The sequence below is a fragment of the Fusarium solani genome, assembly GCF_023522795.1.
Source record: "Fusarium solani strain SB1 chromosome Unknown bctg00000014, whole genome shotgun sequence".
Classification (NCBI taxonomy): Eukaryota; Fungi; Ascomycota; class Sordariomycetes; order Hypocreales; family Nectriaceae; genus Fusarium; species Fusarium solani.
The window spans coordinates 1,482,478-1,499,252 of record NW_027072141.1 but is presented as its reverse complement, the minus strand read 5'-3'; the positions used below and the strand labels follow the sequence as shown (position 1 = coordinate 1,499,252).

The window sequence follows — 16,775 nt, the reverse complement described above, 5'->3', positions numbered from 1 at the left end:
ATTGATAGTTGACTTGGTCATTTGAATGGGATATAGGAAGTGAGTCAACGCAACTAATACTGAGCATCTTTGTCCTTCAATTGATAGCTGACCTGGTCGGTTAAATGGGATATAGGATGTAAGTTAACACGGCTGATACGGAGGATTTTATCCTTGAATTGGTGGCTGACCTGGTTGTTTGAGTGTGGATATAGTTTGTGAGTTACTGCAGCTGAGATTGATTATCTTATCCTTGAATTGGTGGCTGACCTAGTCGTTTGAATGGGATATAGGAAGTTAGTTAATGCGGCTAATACTGAGGATCCTATCCTTGAATTGGTGGCTAACCTAGTTGTTTCAATGGGATATAGCGTGTAAGTTAACGCGGCTAATTCTGAGGATCTTATCCTTGAATTGGTGGCTAACCTAGTTGTTTCAACGGGATATAGTCTGTGAGTTAACACGGATGATACTGAGGACCTTGCCCTTAAATTGATTGCTAACCTGGTCCTTTGAATGTGGGATATAGTATGTGAGTTAACGCGGATGATACTGAGGACCTTGCCCTTAAATTGATTGCTAACCTGGTCGTTTGAATTGGTGTAGGAAGTAAGTCCACCAACTTGGCACTGAGCATCTCTATCCTTTGGCTGATCGCTAACTTGGTCATTTGAATGGGATATAGGAAGTGAGTTGATATGACTACTACTAAGTATCTTATCCTTGAATTGGTGGTTGACCTAGTCGTTTGAATGGGATGTAGGAAGTAAGTCTGCCAACTTGACACTGAGTATCTTTGTCCTTTGATTGATAGCTGACTTGGTCATTTGAATGGCTGTAGTTTGTAAGTGAATTTGTTCAAGTATATCTTAGGGACATTGTTAACGCTGCTTCCCATTCCGCTATAGGAAGTGAGTGAACCTAGCCACAAGAAAGCACACCTCGCTATCGAATTGATTTCTAACCCCCTCTAATCACTACAGAGGGTAAGTCAACCTGCGCCATCTCTTTTTAATCCATTGGCTTTCTAACCCTTTAACCACTACAGAGGGTAAGTCAACCTGCGCCATCTCTTTTCAATCCATCGGCTTTCTAACACAAGGTCTCTTCACCATGTCAGTTTGTAAGTCATACCGCTAAAGCGACGCATTCCTTTTTATCGACTGACATGTGACCATGTTTCTCTGCTTCGCAGAAGGTTAGTGGGCTGTGGTCGAATTGCATACCCTCCATTGAATTGATATCTCACGCCGTCTCTTAAAATCATTGCAGAGTGTAAGTGAACTCCGCCGAACCATAGAATCCCTACTGGCCGAACAACTGCTGATGCAGGCCATCATAATCATCACAGGTGGAGAAGTGGGCATTCCACTCCGTTTCTTGTCCTGGAGAACTTCGGACTACAGATGAGCCAATGTATGGCTCTGGCTGTGATCCCGATAGTGAAAACGCCTCATCTTCTTTCATGAAATATGAAGCCCCAAGTATACCTCGAGATTACGCGGATATCGACCGGAACGACTTGGGCGCCGCGTTGTTTGTTCCACAGGATGGAAGAATCAAACTTGCATTCGACTTGCATTGGCTGCGCTTGCATGATCGCCACAGATGGAGAGCGGACAACTTATGGGGCGACATGGAGGAGCCTCCACCAGACGACTTGCTAGCCAGAGCAAAAACGAAGATGATGTCACATAAACATTTCGGCAACGAAATGAAGGAATACGGTGATTTCTTCGTCTTAGACACTGATCCCTCGAAACCAGAGTCCGGTAACTTATTGTACCGATTTGGAGAAACCAAACCTATACCCGGTGTATCTCCTGATGAGAAACCTGACGGGATGAGTGAAGAGTGGCTTAGACTGTCAGGTTCCCCTGGTAACTATTGACTCTCAAGCTGACATACACTAGGTTTCGAGAGGGTCGCCTCATCGAATCTGATGAACCTCCACGACGAAGTTGCCATAGGATTGCACCATGGCGAAGAGTCATGTGCGTAGGACCTTCTGGATAGGCAACAGCATCCTAACATTAGCAGATCCTGCGAAGGTGTTTCGCTAGTCGCTGAGGAGAAGAAAACTGAGGACGAACTGTCCTTCCCCTTTCTTGTCTTTAATGAGAGGGACGATCCAATCAAGAAAGCGACCGACATTCATCTATCTGGCGAACGAAGGAGTGGAAGCAACGCTACAAATCCATACTCCAACGCCCACAACGGATTTCACATCACGTTCTACGAAATGTTAAAGGACCTACGTGAGGTCATTCCTAATCCATACTACCTGGAGAAGGTAGTGAAGCGGCTTCGCGACAAGAAGCAGAAAGTTGGCCGCCTTTACCAGAAGGAACGGAAAGATGGTGGTAAGGATAGTTATAGGGATCTAGCATTTCGACAAAGCTCGTTCACGGTGAGACTTTATATCTTCATGAAAGAAAACTGTGCTTACGATTCATCAGATGCTTGCAACTGGCGCACTCCTCAAGAGACCATCCAGGTCGCAAGCACCATTCGACGACTATTGGACAATTTTACTATTGAGCCCTTCTCGATTCTTCCCCGAACCGACAGAGAAAATGGCGATGCGCCCCGACGTAGGACAGTCATGCAAACAAGTCGCTGAATTATCCTGGGTCGTCTTTGCGCTAAAGGTAGTTGAGAAGCGATGGAGAAGTTTGAATACCTATATCGCAAGCTTACTCAGTGAGGACTTCATGGACCCAAAAACTTACACTCAACTCTTATTCGACGACGAAACTTTCAGTCGATCCAGGTTATACTTTTGGGTCATTGGGTGCCTCAACGAATTTGATGTCACTATCGGGGACAATATCAAGCAGTGGGAGCTATTTCGAGAAGCCCGGGTTGGTCCGCTGTTAAAGCCACTATCAACTCAACCAAGCGAAAGCGACAAGTCCGATCCCGACTCTCTTCAGACATCTGAAGCAGACGAAGCAGAGTTAGGCAAGCTCCGAGAGCTAGACAGAGAAGCGGAGGAGTTACGACAAGGCCTGAAAGACTTGCGGTCAGAATTCCAGAACAAACTGACCACGGTGCAAGCGTTGCGAGATGGCGTGAGTAGTCTCTTACCCGCCGAGTCATTGTATTTTATGCGTTCCTTCTCAAATTAATATTTCCTTGGACCGACTACTGACGTTTTGCTTAACTCTTCAATGCAAGTGCTCTCATCGAGAGCAGGTCCTCTACCAGGTTGGGACAAAATGTGCAGTTGCTTACCTACGTCAGCATCTTCTATTTGCCACTGGCATTCTGCGCCGTAAGTACTCATCGCATAGCCTATTGTTGTGTACTTTACCTAGTATCAAATTCCAGTACATAGAGCATGCTAATCTGACCGGTTTACGGATCTATAGGCGCTCTGGGCCATTCCTAATGTCACCGATAGTGACACTAGAAATCCCTTCATCATCACAGCTGTCCTGGTCGGCTTTGCAACCTACCTGATTGTCTTCAATCTCGGGAATATCGCGGGAGTTCTCGGGAAAAGATATCGAGATCGGAGAACAGGGCTGCTAGAGAAGATGCAACATGATCCAGATGAGCGTTGGCAAAGGCGTGGAGAGGAATTTGAAGAATTTCCTCCTAATAACGATCGTAAGACCCCATCTGAGTGGTGGGCAATCACTTACCAGGTGCGGAGACTCTTTTGGAGACTCTCGGGAAGGAAGCGAACAATGGCTCAGTCTTCAGAGGATTGGAGTTGATGAATTTTCATATCTCATTGTGAAGTAACGTACTTGATAAGCGAGTGCACCGGACAAGTGAGTGCACCAGCACACTGTATAACCTAAAATCACTAAATCTTAAGTTTCTAAAAATAGCTATAAAATAGCTATAAAGTTAAAAAGAGTATTTATATAAATCTAACTTTATATAATATCTAAAAATATTTTTTAATATTTTTTAGAAAAATCCCTTTATAAAGAAATAGCTATATATACAGTGCGAATATGAGTTTTTTTTTTAAACTAGCTTAATAAACGATTCTTAAAAAATCTATAAAAAAATAGGGAATAAATTTCTTATTTTATATAACGTACATGATAAGCTTATGTCACAGACAAGCATGTGTCACAAAAATCCCTCATTCTCTTCTCTTTACATTTGATCAATTGATTCTCAACCATTAAAGATGTCCCAGTCAAATGATGAAGCAAAAATTCTTCTTGCCCTGCAAGCCCTTCAAAATGATCCAAAATTAAGCATCCGAGGCGCCGCATCAATATACCAAGTCTGTCATCAGAAGCTAGGTCGCCGCCAGCGAGGGATGCAGTCTCGACGCGATTGGGTCCCTAAATCACGCAAACTATCTGATCTAGAGGAACAGATCATAGTTCAGTTCATCCTCGACCTGGATTCGCGAGGATTTCCCCCGCGACTGCGTGGTGTGGAAGAAATGGCCAACCGATTGCTCGCTGACCGCGACGCGCCACCCGTCGGCAAGCGCTGGGCTTCTAACTTCATTAAGCGACACAAAGAGCTTAAGACGCGGTTTTTTCGCAGATATGACTACCAGAGGGCTAAATGCGAAGACCCAACGGAGATTCGAAAGTGGTTTAAGCTCGTGGAAAACACAATCGCGAAATATGGTATCGACCTGGCTGATATCTACAACTTTGATGAGGTTGGCTTTCTAATGGGCATGATTGCAAGCGGAATGGTCGTCACAGGCTCAGAAAGGCGTGCAAGACCAAAATCAGTGCAGCCTGGAAACAGGGAATGGATTACTGTCATCCAGGCGATCAATGCGGAAGGCTGGGCGATCGCGCCGTTCATCATAGGTGCCGGCCAATATCACCTCGCCAACTGGTACCGGGAAAGTAACCTCCCGGACGACTGGGCTATTGCAACATCTCCAAATGGCTGGACCGATAACGAGCTAGGCCTTGAGTGGCTGAAGCACTTTGACCGATGCACAAACACGCGATCAGTTGGTCGCTATCGTCTTCTGATCCTTGACGGCCACGAAAGTCACCACTCTCTCGACTTTGAGAAATATTGCCAGGCAAACAAGATTGTTACGCTCTGTATGCCGCCTCATTCATCTCATCTACTTCAGCCTCTTGATGTTGGGTGCTTTAGCCTGCTCAAGAAGGCTTACGGGCAAGAAATCGAGCATCTGATCCGATGCTCTATAACCCACGTTTCCAAGACCGAGTTCTTTCCCGCCTTTTATGCAGCGTTTCAGGCCACCATGACAGAGAAAAATATCAAGGCAGCTTTTAGAGGGGCTGGGCTTGTTCCTCTTGACCCGGAAAGCGTGGTATCGAAGCTTGATGTGCAGCTACGGACTCCAACGCCGGTTGAGGAGGAGGCCGGCCCCTCTGCCGCTTGGGTTTCAAAGACACCCAGGACTGTCCTTGAGGCCCAATCTCAGTCTGAATACCTCGATAGACGAATTAGAAGGCATAAAAGTAGCTCGCCAGAGTCAATTCTGGAAGCATTAAAGTCGCTTTCTAAGGGAACAAAGGCAATGATGCATGAGAACGCCTTATTGAGAGCTCAGGTCCGTGATCTTCAACAGGCAAATGAAACACTAAGCCGGCGTCGAAGGGCAAAAAGGACCAGACTACAGAAAGGAGGGGTGATGATAGTAGGGGAAGCAAGGGAAGTAATTGATCAGATGAATATAGATGGGCAGGTCGAGGGCGAATCGTCGAGAAGTGGTGGTCAAGGAGGGTCGGCGCGACCGAGGGAAAGGCGCTGTGGAGGATGCGGCAAGACGGGGCATAACGCAAGGACATGTCAAATAGTTGTTGCAATATCTGAAGAAGAATACAGCAATTGATTTTAATTGATTAGAGAGTTTGTTGTGCTTTTCTGGTGATTTCTGTTTTGAAGGTTGAGATTTTTTGTGACACATGCTTGTCTGTGACATAAGCTTATCATGTACGTTAATTATATTTCAAAATTATAGCTTTCTAAGATTTTTCCTTAATTTTAGAGAATTCTTTAAAGAGATTAAAAATTAAAGTATAAATCCTAAGAACTGTTGTTGTGTCGCGCAGGGATGCTGAGTGCACTTGACAAAAGGTAGTTCTTGTTGTAGTGATTGTAATTATTCTTCGTTAAGTTTTCATAATCTCAATGAGAGGCCCTTTGGGGCCTTATATCTTTGAATGATCCCATCTAGGACTTTGAACCTTAATCGTAGGACTTCAAACTTTAATCTTGATCCTGAAGCTTAGGGGGAACTCTCAGTTCTTCCAACAAGAACTTTCAAAATGGTGCACTCACTTGTCCGGTGCACTCGCTTATCGATGGTGCCCGCAATTACGTCGTAATTCGCCCAGGCCACGTGACGACTTATCCCCCGCAAAAAGCGGCCCGTGAAATCGTGTGCGCGACGCCTGATAAGTGCGTTTGATAAGTCCCCCGCAACTTATCTAGCTCCGGACGGAAAAACGACACCACATAGAAAGGCCTCGATCGACCGAGATGGCCGCAGACGACTCGTACACGGCCGCAGACGAGCGCGCCCGCGCCGCCCGGAGGGTGGGCCTCCAGGCGAAGAAGGACGAACAGCCGGCGAACACGGCGCGGAGTTACGCTGCGAAGCAGCGGGAGTGGAAGGCGCGTCCTCCCCGGCCGCCCCCCTCTCTTCCCCCTTTCCCTTCCCTCTTTTTACGCAGGAGCCCCATGGACGGCTAACAGACGAAAACCTATAGGCCTGGTGCCGTACGCCCCGGGCTGCGGCAGACGGCTCACTCTATAGCTGGCCCGACGGCGAGCTCGTAACGCCGGACAAGCTAGCGGCGTGGCTCAAAGAGGATATCCTCTTACGACGCGTAGCGCCGCCGCAGAAGAAGCCACGGGCACGGGGTAGGGGTAAGGGTAAGGGTAAGGGTAAGGGCAAAGGCAAGGCGGTACAGTTACGGCAGCAGCTTGAACAGGAGCAGCTCGAGGCCGCGGCCCTGGCAGAGGCCGAAAGCCTAGCCGAAGCCCTAGAGGTCCCCCTGGTCGAGGCCGCCGAGCTGCTCGCGGACGACCGCGAGGGCTACGTGCCACCCACGGCCCTTGCGCCGGCTGCAGCAGACCTTGCCGAAGGATCTCTGCTTACGAAGGGCACTATCGACGCCTATATCGCGGCCGTTATCGAGCTCTGGCGGCTCCAGGTAGCCCACGGTAACGCGAACACGGAGAACCCCAGGGGCGCCGCCGTATGGGGCTTTCTTGAGCAACGAGGCCGACAGCGGGGGAAGCACGACCGCGCCTCCTTTAAAGACCGCGGAACCGACGGGATCCAGGCCGGCTATTCGCACGATGAATGGCTCCGGATCCAGGATCTCCTTCTCAGCGGGGCCGTATACATGCCGCAAAACCTCCGTACGCGAGTCGACCTCCTATTCGGCCACTACTACCTCCTACGAGGGGAGAACCGCCGTAAGATGGAGCTTGCAGACCTATCCCTACTCGACTATCCGTCTTCAGAAGGCCCGACCCCCTGTGGCTGCCTCGTGACCCTTCTGCGAGACGGTAAGCTGAACAAGACGGCAAAGAAAGAGTTCATGGGCGCCCTCCGGCATAAGGACCCCTTGCTCTGTACGCAAGGGGCTCTGGCACAGCTCTTCTTCTGGCGCTGGCACGTCGCCGGCGAGTCGCCCCCGTCCTTCCGGCGCCGCCAGGACTGGTATCGGATCAAGGTCCTTGTTGGACGGGACCGCGAGCAGGAGCTCTCGTACCCGACGCAGCTACAAGAGACCTGGCGTATCTTCGGCGCCGCTGGCCTTGTCGCGTCAAAGAAGACTCACCTCCCGCGCAGGGTAGGCGCCCAGGACGCTGAGACCCACGGCACGTCGCTCGCCCAGATCTCGCAGGCCGGCCGCTGGAACCAGAGCGTGCTCTGCCAGGCCTATCTTACGCACCTACCGCGCCAGTTCATGCGTATCGTCGCCGGCTTCTCGGCGTCACCGGGGGACTACTTCCTCGCGCGTGCGGCTAATGAACCCCCGTACGTCTTACAAAAGCAGCTCTGGCCGTGGATCGAGGAGTGGGAGCCTCGCTTTGAAGCGCGCGCGCGCCGGCAATGCTGGGCAGAAGGCGGCCTCGACGACGACGACCTAGCCGCTGACGGCTTCCTTAAGCTTATGCGGCGCCTGCGCATAGTACTCTTACAGGACCTGGCTGTCTTGCAGCCTCGCTACCCGTCGCTGCCCTTCTTCGCCTATGCCCCTTTCAACGGGTCTGAATGGGACGAGTTCGCCGTCGCCGTTCGCTCCGACGCGGCAGGGGCTACGGAGCCGTTAAGCCTGCTCGTACAACGCGCCCTGCCAGAGCTAAGCGGCGTGTTAGAGAGCACGCGCGAGGCCCTCTTACAGAATAACCAGCGACTCGCCATCCGGTTAGCGGCCCGGCTAGAGGGAATCCAGGGCGGTCTTGATTCCCTGCTCCAGGGCAAGGTCCCAATCACCTTTACCGGCCACTTTGGAGCCGGGCCAGCAGTGTCACTTGCGCCGGCGCCGGCGCCGTCGACAGCCCCTACCTTGAACTTCAATACGGCTCCGGCTCCGGCTCCAGAGCCTCCAGTACCAGGTATGCCCGTCGTTGCAGCCCTGGCCAAGGTCTTTACAGTGCGGGACGTCTGGAAGGAGTGGGAGGAAGGGATTGCAGGTCAGCCGGCTGTACGGGTGCTAGAAGAGACGTGGGGAAGCCGCTGGCGCCCGGGGAACGGGATCAGGGTGCAGTTCTGTCGCCGGAAGGTGATCTGGGACGAGCTCTTGGCCCGCACGGCGTCCGGCAAGAGCGAGGAGGAGGCAGTTGCAGAGCTAGAGCTCTTACGCGCCGGCCGGAGCTTGAACCGGCTCGTCGACGAGCTCAAACAGCGCCGCCGGCGGGGCCAGGGCCAGGGCCGGATACGGGTACAGGTAGGGACCCCCGTGCCCGATGACCCAGACCCGGGACCAAGGCCGACTCGGGGCCAGGGCCATCGGGGGCGCTGGGCTCGGCTAGGGAGGAGGCGGACCGCCCCTCGTCGACGGTAAGCTGGCCGTCAGGTAGGATCTTTATATATTTGTATAGCGGTAACTAGTCCGTATATATCTATCTATCTATCTAGAAGGCGTATTTTTTTTTTTTTGAAGATTAAGGAGCAGCAGGATCAGCGCATTGCTATGTCGTAGTCCTTGCAGCGAAGCCTGGCCCCCCAGCCGCTGCACACGCAAATATCTCAGCGCCCGCTCGCCTATACAGCGTCTCTCTTGAACCAAACGGACCGCCAGAGCGTAGCAGTCCTGCAGCCCTGGAATTGCATCGATTTGGCTCCTAACCGTCGAGATATTCGCGTGCGCGGCGCCGGGCACTTATCAGATGGTAGTTGTGTAATCACATACGATTTCCCGAAATTACTCCGCAAAACGACCCCACGATAAGTTCTGCTTATCATGTAACGTACTTGATAAGTGAGTGGATCAAACAAGTGAGTGGATCAAAAATCCTCACCCTTCTCAATTGAAAATTCTATAAAAACACAACAAATCATCTAATCAATTAAAACTAGTCGCTATACTCTTCTTCAGACATTGCAACAACTATCTGACATGTTCTTGCATTATGCCCCGTCTTGCCGCATCCTCCACAGCGCCTTTCCCTCAGTCGCCCCGACCCTCCTTGACCACCACGTCTCGACGATTCCCCCTCTACCTGCCCATCCACATTCATCTGATCAATTGCTTCCCTTGCTTCCCCCACTGTCATTACTCCTCCTTTCTGTAGTCGCCTCCGTTTTGCCCTCCGCCGCCGGCTTAGTGTCTCATTTGCCTGCTGAAGATCGCGGACCTCGGCCCTCAACAAGGCAAGCTCATGCATAGTTGCCTTTGTTCCCTTGGAAAGCGACTTTAATGCTTCCAGTATTGACTCTGGCGAGCTACTATGATGCCTTCTGATTCGTCTATCGAGGTATTCAGATTGAGATTCGGCTTCAAGGACCGTCTTTGGCGTCTTTGAAACCCAAGTAGTAGAGAGCCCGGCCTCCTCCTCAGCCGGCGTCGGCGTCCGTAGCTGCACATCAAGCTTCGAAATCACACTTTCCGGATCAAGAGGAATAATGCCAGCCCCTCTAAAAGCTGCCTTGATGTTTTTCTCTGTCATGGTGGCCTGAAATGCTGCATAAAATGCTGGAAAGAACTCGGTCTTGGAAACGTGGGTTATAGAGCATCGCATTAGATGCTCGATTTCTCGACCATATGCCCTCTTGAGCAGGCTAAAGTACCCGACATCAAGGGGCTGAAGCAGATGAGACGAATGAGGCGGCATAAAGAGCGTAACAATCTTGTTTGCCTGGCAATATTTCTCAAACTCGAGAGAGTGGTGACTTTCGTGGCCGTCGAGGATCAAAAGACGATAGCGGCCAACCGATCGCGTCTTGGTGTACCGGTCAAAGTGCTTCAGCCACTCCAGACCCAGCTCATTATCGGTCCAGCCATTGGGAGACGTTGCAATGGCCCAATCGTCCGGGAGGTTGCTGTCTCGGTACCAGTTGGCGAGGTGATACTGGCCCGCACCTATGATGAACGGTGGGATCGCCCAGCCTTCCGCATTGATGGCCTGGATGACAGTAATCCATTCCCGGCTTCCAGGCTGCACTAATTTCGGTCTTTCACGCCTTTCTGTGCCTGTGACGACCATTCCGTTTGCAATGACGCCCATCATAAAGCCAACCTCATCGAAGTTGTAGATATCGGCCAGGTCGATACCGTATTTGGCGATTGTGTTCTCCACGAGCTTGAACCACTTTCGAATCTCGGCTGGATCTTCGCATTTGGCCCTCTGGTAGTCGTATCTACGAAAAAACCGCGTCTTGAGCTCATCGTGTCGCTTGACGAAGTTGGAAGCCCAGCGCTTGCCGACGGGTGGCGCGTCGCGGTCAGCGAGCAGTCGGTTGGCCATTTCTTCCACACCACGTAGTCGCGGGGGAAACCCTCGCGAATCTAGGTCGAGAATGAACTGAACTATGATCAGTTCCTCTAGATCGGATAATTTGCGTGATTTGGGGGTGGTATCGCGCTGAGACTGAATGCCATTGTGTCGGCGCCATAGTGTACCATAACCAACTTTATAGGTCTTTGCAGCGCGTTTGAGACCTAGATTGGGGTTATTTTGATAGGCATGAAGTGCCAGAAGGATTCTTGCCTCATAATTTGTCTGTGACATGCTTGGTGGTGAAGAATCAATTGATCAAGTAGAGAGGGTGGAGGATGAGGGATTTTTGATCCACTCACTTGTTTGATCCACTCACTTATCAAGTACGTTACGTTATGAGTAATAGATATGCCCTCATTCGCGAGTTCTCACAGGAATTGCAAGCCCCGTTGGAACGGTTGACCGGGATAACTTGACCCCCTGCGTATGACGCCGAGACCGTTGCGTCGGCAGTCAAATTCCTCACTTTGGAGGAACGGGAACGCCGTGCAGGTCGCAAGGTGCTTACATTGGAGGCTGACGGCTTGGAAATAACAGTTGAAGACTGCATTAAAGTCAGCCAGGGCGTATTTACGGTGCCAAAGGAGGAGGAAGTTGAAGTATTAAGTTGACTGGTGTAAATACATGACATGCCCCCGGTCGCAAATATCACATATTATTCTCATAATGAAGTGACTTCCAAATTTGTGGAAGCCCCTCCTGTTCAGAAGTACCTTTTTTTTGCGAGTCAAGGGCCCCTTTTGCTGGTCAGCGCGCCCCCCGTGGGAGCGGCAGCGACCACGGGGGTGCCGAATTGGATGCCCCCACAAGTAGGGTCATTACGCGGATATGGGCACACGCTGCACTGATCTACCTCTCCACCACCATCTCAGGGTGGCAGCCAGCCAGCGATACGATTCGACAAAATGTCTCGGCCATCTTGGAGCTTCTGAGCGAAGTCAAGTCTGGGGCACAACTACGAGCTTCAGCGTGGCCCGTCTGTGTGGCTGGCTGACTTGCAATTGCCGACGATGAACAAAAGTTTCGTGAGCTTCTCGCTGATGTTGGCGACCAACAAGCGTTGAATACGCTTCGTGAGGCTGGTGAGGTTATGCAGGCTGTGTGGGTGAACCAGGAGAAGACGGGTCACAAGACGTGGGATATGGAGTATTGTCTGCAAATTTTAGGCCGGCCGGTCCTGCTAATATAAACTAATGAATAAAAGAACGAAACAGAATCTTGAATCTATCTAGACACTCTGCATGCTTAGGAGCGATTCATTTGCTCTTCCAAAGGTTCAACATGTCCTCAATGGTCGTCGTCTTGATCTCGGGAAACTTTGCGTTCAAGGTACTTTCCTTTGGAAAGTCATACAATCCATCGATTGCGTACAAACTATAGGCGGCAAAGCTCGCCTGGAGAATCTTTTTTGGAAGCACCGAGTACGACTCAACATGCGCCGGGAGTTCCGTCATTTCTCCCCGTCGAAGCTTCTCGACGCTATCATATGCCACATCGAAGTTGGACCCTGTTTGGAAGTCTCTTAGCATAACATTGATGACTATAACAACGACAGGACTTTACATACCTGTTATCTTCTCTGCCAACTTGACAACCTCATTGAGCGTAACCTTGTCGCTGTAGCAGAACAGATCCTCGTCCCACTTGGGCAGGTCCAGTGCGGCAACGAGGAACCGCGCCATGTCGAAGCTGTAAGTGTAAGCAATGACATCGTTTCCCGAGCCTGGAATAGCTGCTGCTTTGTTGGCCACGTCGATGTTGATGGGGAGAAAAGGCAAGTAGCTCTTAAGGTGCGGGATGCCGAAGCTGTCGGAAATCTGCCCGATGCGGATAGACGTCCATTCCAAATCTGTTTGGCGCAGCTCCTTGGCTGTGCCGGCTCGAGCGAGAATACGCCCGAATTGTTTTCTAAGTGGCCATTGTTTAGAACTTCACAGTACATCCAGGATGTGGTAGTAGAATTATGGAGATGGACTCACTCTTCTGGAATGGGAGCTGAGTAGTCACTCGCGACGAAGCGCTTTGTCGGTCGTGATTTGCTAGCAGCCCTAACGAGATTGATCTCTGAAGCCCCAGACTCATCATCTTTGACTAGAATAGCAGAGATTATTGTGTGAACTCCATTGCTTTCAAGAATGTCAGCCACCGAGTCGATGTTATTATAGTCCACGACAACAGTGTGAGTGTCATGGTCGTTTGGTGCCTAGGGATTATGTGAACAAGCCGCCCTCAAATGTCTGCTAAGGGCAAGTACCTTGCGGGACAGAGCAATGACTTTGTGAGCTTGGCTTTTTTTCAAGATATCGAGGATAGCCTTGCCAATGTGGCCGGTGGCTCCAGCGATTGCAACGGTGACCATTATGGTAAGGTTCGAGGAGAAATGGAGGGAAATTGACCATGTATGCAAACTGAAAATGGAATGAAGGATTTAAGACCTGATACGGGGCTACTTGTTCCCTTTAAATACCTGATTTATTCCTAGAAAACACCGACTGTGCCGTGATACCGACGTGATGTGACCGACAGCACCGCTTCACTCACCGCGCGATGTCGCCCAAAATGGAAGACCGCGCGCTCATTTCCTATTTGGGCCATCTCGGCGCTCTGCGCAAGCTTAGGTGACTGTATGAAGTCTTCCATTCCCGCCAAGGAAAGGATTTCACCCCGAGCCAGGGGCGCCGCCTAGCGTAGCTGGCCGTATTAATACGGTCAGTGATCCACAGGTTTTGCATCACATTCGGGGGGTTTCGAAATCACGCTTTGTAAGCACGCGATTTGTCTGGCTTGTCTTGAAGTCCAGCAGCGGACCAGGATCTTCTGAACTATTTCGGTTAAATGCTGAGGGAAATGGTTATGTAGAATCGGAACAATTGGAACCCCGACCCTATTTACCTGTAGAATCGTGTCTGGCCCAGCCGTCTCTTCTGCTAAATGCACCACGGGCTGTATATGTGGGGACAAGCTTCGAGGGCTGGACGATACTTTACACCACTTTCGTGGTCGTGTAGCATTTGGGCACGGCCGCTGGCAGGGCTTGCCGAGTTTGTCAGCAAGCGATAGCAGTCCATGCATGCTATCAACCAGCGCAGGGAGGAGTTGTCACGAGCTCTGATTCTGTGAGGCGTCCGATTGGGTGTGTGTATATTCCGAGTCACTCAAGATCTACATCTCTATTGATCCTCCCTCTTTCACTGAAAGTGGACGTTTCCCGATCACATTGGCTGATAATCCCTGTATCTCCCCCGCATTCCACTTTCACTTGAGGGAGGGCTCTCAATAAAGGATTCCGACCAAATTTCAAGTCAAAGTGGGGCCTCTAGCCTTTTGATTAGTTGACTCTCCTGCTTCTTCTATGTCTTAATGAGATCCGAGTTTAGAATGGTTGAAAGATCTGGACCCAGCGACGCGTGTAGGATATGCATCTAGTCGTTAATGGTTTCAGTTGAATACCTTAAAATTTAGAAAAGGGAATAAATATTAAGAAATTTTAAGACGTGATATTCCTTATTTATAATACTAACTAAGTAATTAGCAATATTTGGAATAGCAGGCATCTATTAAGGTCGCAGTTTTAATAATTTAAGTTGAGTTATCCCATCGACTGTCATAAACCTCCAACGCGGTCACGACAGGGGGGTCGACCCAATTAAAATGGCGCAAATACAAGGTACTTCTCCTCCCCACCTAAATTAGCCTATGGTAGAAGTCCCAACAATCCTTCGAGTTACAAATCGCTACATCGCACTTGTCGCATCCTTTCCATGACTGCCGCGGCCGCCTTGGCCTCCTTCTGTTGCCGCTCACACCTGCTAAGGGCTTCCTTTTTTGGCTTTTTGACCTAACCTCCCCAACCCGAAGGCCCTGACAAGGAATGCAGTCTGATTTTTTCCCTCTTGAGACGTAATTGTGCTGTTGAACAGGCGTAAATTCGTCCCCAGCTCGAAACCTTTGCCGCGACTGACTGTCATGGTGGAAAGCCTTGAAGATATCATTATAAAGCCGCTCACGCCACTCAACCTGACTCGTATATCTCTTCCAACTTGGCTGCCCGTGAAGCTGAAGAATATAGCTATTCACAAGGATAACCTCTAAGAGGAAGTGCCAAGTTAGGGCCTGCCAAGCGCCCCGGCGGACAGGGTGATCATAGCTGTGATATGACCTCAATTGGTCGCCTCGATCTACATGATTCATCTCATTATTGTACTCAGCGGCAACTGTAGGAATGCTAATTAGCTTGACGGTCTCATCACCAAAGAAACGCTGTATCGGCCGTGCCCGGATGTGGTCTGTTGACGGCTTCTTCCTCTTACACTCAATTCTCTCATTCCCCTTAAAAACGGTCGACATAAACAACACGAGGGCATTATCCTTCCACGCGATTTGGTTGACCTAGGACGAAGAGAGAACTTAGTAAGGGAATCATATATAATTCCATCTTAGTTACTTACCTGATTATCAGCTGTTGGTATGACCCGGATCTCATTAAACTCGTAGCCTGATTTCCCTAACTTATCCTTGTTTTTTGAGACTGCGAGGTCTTTATAGATACCGCAGTTAGCACGGGCTGTGCCTGTAGCCCCGTGGCCGTGCTGACGAAGGGAGAGGAAGAGGTCGGACGACGAGAAGAGGTTATCCATAAAGACGTGGTATACGGCCGGCGGCAGCATATTGATAAGGGAAATAACCACGCTCTGAGTCGAGTTCAGAGGGATGACCTTATCCCTTTCGGTCATAACCTCTATAACCTCCTTAACCTCCTCAACCTCCCTCGGCCTCGCCGGCCTGCCTCTGCCTCCTCTGCCTCTGCCTCTGCCTCTTCCTCTTCCCACTCCACTCCTCCTCTTCTTAGTAGGTTCAACGCCTACAGGGCCGTATTTTAGACCGGGCTGGTGCCAAATCCACCGCAAAAAGAAGCCCTTTTGGGCTACAACCCAAACCTTGAACCCCGTGTTGATCGGCTTGTTCTGTACGGTGGTTTTCTGGTGAGATCTCCCCTCATATTGGATCATGCCCTCATCCACAGCGAGATGAGAGCCCGGCTCTAAGAGCTGTGTTGATACGTATTGTATATGGTCAGACCACGGTTGTGCGCACTTGAATACCTCAGGGAAGCGTTCATCAGGTACGAATTTAGTGTGGTCAAAGGGTCGGAGGTGGCGGTGAAGAAGCTGAAACTTATTGTAGGTCATAAACTTGATGATGGAGTAGGTAGGACGCTGGTCCCCAAGCGAAGAGGTTTTCCAATGGTCCTCGATCCTAGTTTCCTTGTGGAGTCCAATATAAATCAGGATTCCAAGCCAGATGTATACATCGGAGACCTTGAGCCTCGTCCACTTTTGCAGCCTTGAGCCATCTTTCAGTTCGTGGTTTTGGCTGTCAATGACGCCACTCTCATGCAAGCTGGCGACCCAGTTGTTGGTGTATTCAACCCAGCTTTTGACTAGGGAAACAGGCACAAAGAGCTGGAAGAGCTGTAGTGGATCCTGGGGCAGTGGGTTGACCTTAAGGTCGCGAGGCGGCACGTTGAAAGGTTGAAAGTTGAAGCCGCGGTCTTCAGCTGGGGGAAACTCAGGCCGGCATGTATTATCAGCCGCTTGCTCACGGCTGCTGTTTTCTTCTGTTATGAAACTATTGTCATCATAGATATTGACTGCCGGTATCTTAGGAGGTATCTTTCGGGAGGGCATTGTAATGAGCAAAATGAATTATGTGTGATTTTAGCTGTGAAGGGTCTGAGAGGGGTTTTTGGGTTCCCCGCAGGTACCGTCACGATGACAGGGGTGATGTGGGGCGAGGTACGGAATGGAGGTTTATGACAGCCGATGGGATAGTTAAGATTCTTTCACAGCTTACACACT

The 16,775-nt window shown here is 50.3% G+C and overlaps 4 protein-coding genes across 4 annotated transcripts; 1 reads left to right on the top strand and 3 right to left on the bottom strand.

Annotated features, from left to right (window-relative positions):
- Positions 1-1,092: 1,092 nt before the first annotated feature.
- MRS44_017954 (uncharacterized protein) lies at positions 1,093-8,981 on the top strand (the record flags this gene model as incomplete). The annotated part of the gene is made up of 8 exons (XM_065615840.1): positions 1,093-1,102; positions 1,386-1,845; positions 1,893-1,973; positions 2,020-2,389; positions 2,439-3,053; positions 3,354-3,594; positions 4,320-5,506; positions 6,669-8,981. 8 exons carry the CDS (start codon positions 1,093-1,095, stop codon positions 8,979-8,981), a joined length of 5,277 nt encoding a protein of 1,758 aa, XP_065471912.1.
- A 511-nt stretch (positions 8,982-9,492) lies between these two features.
- MRS44_017953 (uncharacterized protein) lies at positions 9,493-11,148 on the bottom strand (the record flags this gene model as incomplete). The annotated part of the gene is made up of 1 exon (XM_065615839.1): positions 9,493-11,148. One exon carries the CDS (start codon positions 11,146-11,148, stop codon positions 9,493-9,495), a length of 1,656 nt encoding a protein of 551 aa, XP_065471911.1.
- A 1,025-nt stretch (positions 11,149-12,173) lies between these two features.
- MRS44_017952 (uncharacterized protein) lies at positions 12,174-13,276 on the bottom strand (the record flags this gene model as incomplete). Its single annotated transcript, XM_065615838.1, has 4 exons — positions 12,174-12,424; positions 12,485-12,825; positions 12,897-13,120; positions 13,172-13,276. 4 exons carry the CDS (start codon positions 13,274-13,276, stop codon positions 12,174-12,176), a joined length of 921 nt encoding a protein of 306 aa, XP_065471910.1.
- A 2,077-nt stretch (positions 13,277-15,353) lies between these two features.
- Positions 15,354-16,604, bottom strand: MRS44_017951 (uncharacterized protein; the record flags this gene model as incomplete). Its single annotated transcript, XM_065615837.1, has 1 exon — positions 15,354-16,604. The coding sequence occupies one exon, from the start codon at positions 16,602-16,604 to the stop codon at positions 15,354-15,356; it is 1,251 nt and encodes a 416-aa protein (XP_065471909.1).
- Positions 16,605-16,775: the final 171 nt, after the last annotated feature.